Source organism: Aptenodytes forsteri, unplaced genomic scaffold, assembly GCF_000699145.1.
Source record: "Aptenodytes forsteri isolate BGI_AS27 unplaced genomic scaffold, ASM69914v1 Scaffold321, whole genome shotgun sequence".
NCBI lineage: Eukaryota > Metazoa > Chordata > Aves > Sphenisciformes > Spheniscidae > Aptenodytes > Aptenodytes forsteri.
The window spans coordinates 542561-548467 of NW_008795030.1; the positions used below are offsets into that span (position 1 = coordinate 542561).

At 51.4% G+C, this 5907-nt stretch overlaps 1 protein-coding gene across 1 annotated transcript in view; it reads right to left on the bottom strand.

The window, feature by feature from the left end:
* Positions 1–6: 6 nt before the first annotated feature.
* The window catches only part of FAM76A (family with sequence similarity 76 member A), a 14304-nt gene continuing 8403 nt past the window's right edge, over positions 7–5907 (bottom strand). The window contains exons 9-11 of the mRNA XM_009276260.1: positions 3498–3633; positions 2930–3031; positions 7–332 (exon numbers count right to left, since the gene is read on the bottom strand). Coding sequence (XP_009274535.1) covers positions 246–332; positions 2930–3031; positions 3498–3633 — 325 coding nt within the window. The 3' untranslated portion in view covers positions 7–245. The remainder of the gene's footprint in view (positions 333–2929; positions 3032–3497; positions 3634–5907) is intronic.

Below are 5907 nucleotides of genomic sequence, written 5' to 3' on the forward strand. Positions count from 1 at the left end.
GGGTGGGATTTAGGATGGCTGGGACCTCTCCCCGTGGATCACCACGATACAGACCGGTATTCAACAGAGGTCGAAACCAGACACGCTCAAGCATGCTGTCGAAAGGCAACACACACCAGGCGTTTCCATCGAGTCCACGGCAGTGGGATAGTGACAACACTGAGGTTTTGGCTTCCAGCGATCAGGCAGGCCTCCTAGACTCCTTGGCTAATGCTGGGGAAAGCTCCCAGATTGGGGGTTTGGTTTTAAGGGGAGGTTATTGCTCCCGACTTCTCAGGCTTTTTGCCCTTCGATAGGGCAGCTGCTTGCTTCAGGAGTTCTCTGTTCTTGGCCTGGAAACACAGTGAAAATGCGTATTTAATGGCACGGATCATCATTAGTTCTCGGGATCCTAGAATTGCCTGGACAGAAGCTGCTGGCATCCTGCGCGCGGATGAAAAAGGAGGTAGATGTTGCTGCGCGCCATCACAGCACGGGCTCAAGTCCGGCACCTCATCTCTAACCACCTAGAAAGAGCTCTTCCCATCCCTTCCCCCTCGCCTCCCCCCCGCTGTAACCGAGAAGTGGGCTGAAAGTTAACAGCTTCCACAGTGAAAGGTGACAAAACGCGCAACTCGCGTTAAACCAGCCAAGGACACTGACCAGGGTCAGCGGGACTGGCTTTCCCTCCTTCCCCTTTCACCAGCCACCGTGCTTTGACAGCGTGAGAAGCGGTGGAGTAAAACTCTGGTGACCCAAGCCCCCACCCTGACTCCTGTTTTAGCGAGTCGAAGGCCAGCTTCCCCTACCCCACGCTCTCACTTGTTTCAAAAACGGCAGGGTGAAGCGGCTCGCTGTTCTCCAGCTTTGCCTCACCCCTGGTTTCTTCAGGCGCTGCCAACATTTTACCAGGATTCAGCGCTGTACCGATCCTGCGCCCCTACCAGACGCCTTCTGAAGCCATCAGTGCACCAACATGTAACAACCTACAGTCTCTCCAGTTTACACTGAATTAAATCCTGGCAACTTACAAACAAGGCTCTCTAGCCCCTTTTACCAAACTTCTGAGCTCGCTCTCCTCTAGCCCATGTAGTAAATTATGCTATAGCAGTAGGATAAGGGGTAGAACCCGTGTGAAGCCAGATACAGGTCTTCTGCATTGGTTTCCCGTGAATGAATGAATATGCAAAGGGTTATTAGAGGAATTAAACCCTCTGCTCCAGCGCTGCATGTGGTAAAGCAGCTTCTTTTACCTCCTGCAGACTGGAAGAATACAGGCACCCCTGCCTCCCCCCACGAAAAGACAAGACAAAATAATAAAAACCAAGAGCACGTTCCAAAAGCGAATCACATGAACACTTCAAGGCACCTACAATACACCGAGAGGATTTGAACTTTTATTTTGGAATCAGTGAAGAAAGTTTCCAGAGCCTCAGTCAATACCAGCTGAAGTAAAACATTCGGACACCAGAGAGAATGAGTTCGGGGCAGTCCCAGTCCGAGCTAAGTACAGAACAGCACAGCGGGCGACAGACACGCAAACCCCTCTCCACCCAGGAGAGGCAGGTGGCTGCTGGCAAACCTGCTCGTGGATCTGATGCTTCCTCTTTCCTTTCAGAATTGAGCAAGTTTAAGGCTGTTGGAAGGCGTCCGACAGCTTTCAAGGCAGACGCAGCAGCAGCAGCAGGGTATACTGTTCCCACGCACGCCGAGCAACCAGCGTGCCCTGCCTTGGGAAACCACTGCAAGGAGGGGGGGGGGGGCCGTCTCCCAGTTAGCCCTTGACCTCACAGCCAGGGCTGTCAAGGCAACCGAAAAGCGGTGGTTTGCGCTAATGGAAAATTGTCTATTCAGAACCGGAGTAAACACCAACTCATTCTTTGCAGGCCTCCCAAAGCTATGAGATAGAAGCAGCTCTGGGCTGACACAGGCAGTGCAGGATCAATAAAGCAGTACAGAGACCGAAGGCTCCGGCTCTCGTCAGTCCCTCAAATACAAACCACCAGTGCCTCCCAGCTCACGAGGAGCGGGAAGCACATCCAGGCCTCGGCACGCCACACACAGATATCCCAACCTTCAGACAGGCTTACAGCGCTTAAGAACGCGCATCGTGAAGGGGACCTCACAGGCACCGGCTTTCTGACAGCAGCTGTAGTCTCCAAAAGCTGTCTTCCACTCCAATAATTAACTTGGGTGTGTGCTAATGGAGGAGGGGCTGTTTTCTCAGCAGGAATATATAAGCCTTTTGTCTTGTCCCCTCCCATTTCTCATTGCTAGGGCTTTAGATCATTATATACCCCAGAGTAATTAAAGAGTGCAAAGTTCATTCCTGTGTCTGATTTCTTCCCTGTAACCAGCTCCCCTTTGACCTGATCTCTTCGGTGGCTCAGAGCGTATCCATGCTGATAGTCTGCCTATTGTTTCCACGGCCATGACAAGAATCCTGCTCTCCCTGTTCCCTCGAGCTCAGGGACTTCTTTATTTGGACTACAGAGATACAGTGCTAAAGGAACTGCCAATTGTTTCTTGAGCTTTGTTCTCTCTGGTTACTGGTCACATAAATCACATTAAGAGCTACGCGGTGTAGGGAGCTGACAAAGGTTCTGCAGTCTGGAGAAACAGGTTCAAACCTGATTTTGGCGATAGGTAAAATGAGTTTGATGGTTCCCGTCTAGTCCACAGAGGACACAACACAGCACTTTACAATACAGTAAGTCTGAGCCCGAGTAGAGAGCAGCAAGGAAGATATAAATAGGGGTTATGATGCACTGCAACCTGGTACAGAGCTGGGGAGGGGCTTGCCTGGCAGAGCAGAGAGGCTGTAGGACAGGGCTGAGAAGCGTTAGCAGAGCTGTGTGTGCAGAAGCTCACGGGGCGTTCTGATCAGGAGTGTCCTCAGTCACTCCTGGGTACAGCACAGCTCAGCAAATTAAAACAAAAATGCTGTCACCTGTAACTGCTCCATGACCTCCTTGTGCGTCTTCTCCATTTGGTTCATCTTTGCCCTCATCTGCGACTCCTGGTATTGCAGGTCAGCTTTCAGCTCCGTGATCTGCAGATAAACCAGTAAGGAGCAAGTGAGCTGGAAGAAGAAATGAATGCCTTAACCCCAGACGCACCTTGCCACAGAAAATGCCTCTGCAGAAGTTCCGTGAGACTGGATGAGTTCGGAAATGTGCTGGGGTGGGCAGGGGGAGCGCCATGAGACCAGAACCGTATCACTGAGCGCCACAGAGAAGCAGGAGCGGCCAGGGCTGTCTTTCTGCACAGAGCAGTGTGGTTTTTCTCAGTCTTGCCGCCACACGGAAGTCTCTGAGACAGTGGTCAGAAAATGGCCCTTTATGAAATGAGATCTCCTGGGTGGGTCCAGAAAGCCTCTTTAACTTTGGAAAGGAGGCAGCCTGGAAACAGCCAGAAACTCTCTTGCTCACTCCAAGATAAAAAGCCAGACTCCGCTGGAGTGTGATCTGTGTGAACATGTCAGCATGCTGTGGGGGGAAGCAAGCCAAGGGCTGTACCTTCTTCTCCTTCTCCAAAATCATCTGATCTTTCTGGTGCAGCATCTTTTTTAAAGTAGCCACCTCCTCCTTCAGCTGGGCAATGATAACAAAGTGGTCAGTGCCAGGAGAGTCCAGGGCGAGGTCCGGAGAAAAACTGCAACAAAGAAGAGGGAAAGACTCTCATCACGACCCCTTCTCTTCATTGAGGCAGGGAAACCCCCACAGATAGCACTCGAAGGAGAACGGGAATCATTTCATGACACGCATTGTGTCCTCCGAACGCTCCCTGAATGCAGGTGTTACCTGTATCCCTGCCCTGGATGCCACATGGAATTTGGGAAACACATGGTATGGCAGGCAACGGGGATTACCTGTGATATAGCGAGCTGTATTATTGCGTGATCAGCACGGACACGGGACTCCTACGGGTGACCATCGGCCAGTGTCTGCAGCAACCATTCAAACAGCAAGGACCCCTTTTCAAACCAAAGCCTTGAGGACAGTGATCAGAGAGCTAATGAAACTTTATGCAACGGCTTAGGAACCCTCTTTGCTCACAGGCAGTCCTTGGATGTACAGCAAAACTTTTCATTAAATATAAACAAACATTCCGGCACGGAGGGAACATGAAAGAGAAACAAATAACCTCAAGTTAAACAAACAAAGCAAAGGGACACACCTAAAGTCAGCACTGTCCTCAGCAGGGAAAAGGGGTAAAAAGACACGCTGGACTTTTGTATTTTGATTCCACCATGATACAGCAATTTAGGAAGAAGCTTCATTACCACTTCAGAGCAGGAAAAACTCTCCAGGAAGACAGAGAAATAGCTGAGCACACCACTTGTACATCACCAGGAACTCTAAACCTAAGCAACCAGCTGAAAACCTATCTGGACATTGAGTCACTCCCCTGCGCTGGTAATTCGCTAATCTCCCTACGAGATACCCAGTGATCTGGGCAGCCACGCAGTGTCTTACGCTACAGTATTTCAGATCGTAAGATACGATAAGCTGCAGCCACAGGCCCAGGGAGCTCACCTGATCTTTGCCTGCCTTCTGTTCCTTACCGCTGTAATGGTAAGCCCGATCTTTATCTCTTGGTGCTAAGAGGGCAGCACACTCCCAGCCGCGCACACCTGAAATTGCCGTATAAAAATTTAACAGTAATAAGGCAACATAGCTTCACCTAGAAGATTACTTCAAGTCTGGCCGTTATCAGACAGCACTGCTGCTATAAAGATAAATAGCCAGGGCTACCTGAAGCCTGACATTTTTTTAAAGCCTCCAGAGTAGGTCAGCACATGTCCTAAAGCCTGCATTCAGCTCTTAAGCTGGGAGCTGCAGCGGACTGGGGAAGGCATGGTCTGAACTCGAATCACTGCCTCTCTCAAGTACGCTGCCACCTCCATGCTTCCAGTCCCCCATCTGTACACGAAGGCAGACAGTACCGGCTGCTCACCTCACACAGGGGTCTCCTCTAGTGCCTGGAAATAATCCATTTTCTAATTAAAAGCACAGGCTGCATTGATTGGACTGGGTAGCAAGGATGCGGCAGAAGAAAAGGCTCTTTCCACCACTGTGCCGGGGATCTACAGAGGGAAACTAAGCAGGGGCAGCTTCACAGATCTGAAAGTCACAGGATAGCCCTGCAGCACTGGGAGAGAAAGCTTGGCAAAGGAAAACTCAGAACTGAGGGTCTGTAGGAGACAGCCCACGGTAGAAGAGTCTTGCATGGTTAAAACATGCTGACAGCAGAGCCCACAGCGTAAGATGTGACAGGTCTCTGAGTACACTGGAGCTAGCACTGTGCTTGTCATGCTGGGCAGCGCTCGAGAGCAGAAGAGGTTCATACATGCACACTAGCGGAGAATACCTCCATTTTAAAACTGTTCCCGAGTACAGTTTCCCCAAGCGGAGGCTGTGCAAGATGACGGTGGGTGCTCCAGCACCTTTCTGTGTGCAAGCATGTTACTAACAGTAGCTTTAATTTCCCACTCAGTGCGAATATGCTGGGGAGGAGAGAAAGAAAGAGGGGGGGGGGGGAAAAGAAGCCTCCACAGAGAAAAAAAAAGGCTTCCTCACTGATTCCCTCTGGCTAAAAACAAACTCTTGCTTACACATTCCTTTGCCCAGGCAAGCTTCCCTGCTGCCATATCCTGGGGTGATAAAGACTGCCGGGAGATGCTCACATTTCCCTGAGCAGCTCCGGCAGGTTCCCCATTCCAGGCAAGCTTCCCTGCTGCCATATCCTGGGGTGATAAAGACTGCCGGGAGCCGGGAGGTGAGAGCCGGCCCTGCCACCCAGCGGGGAGAAGGGACAGGCGGGCCACCAACCTTCCACAGAGCCGCTCTCCAGCTCAGCAGAGCCGGTACCCGACCCCAGGGCTCCGAGGGCCTCCACCTGCCCCCGGGGCCTGCACCCACCAGT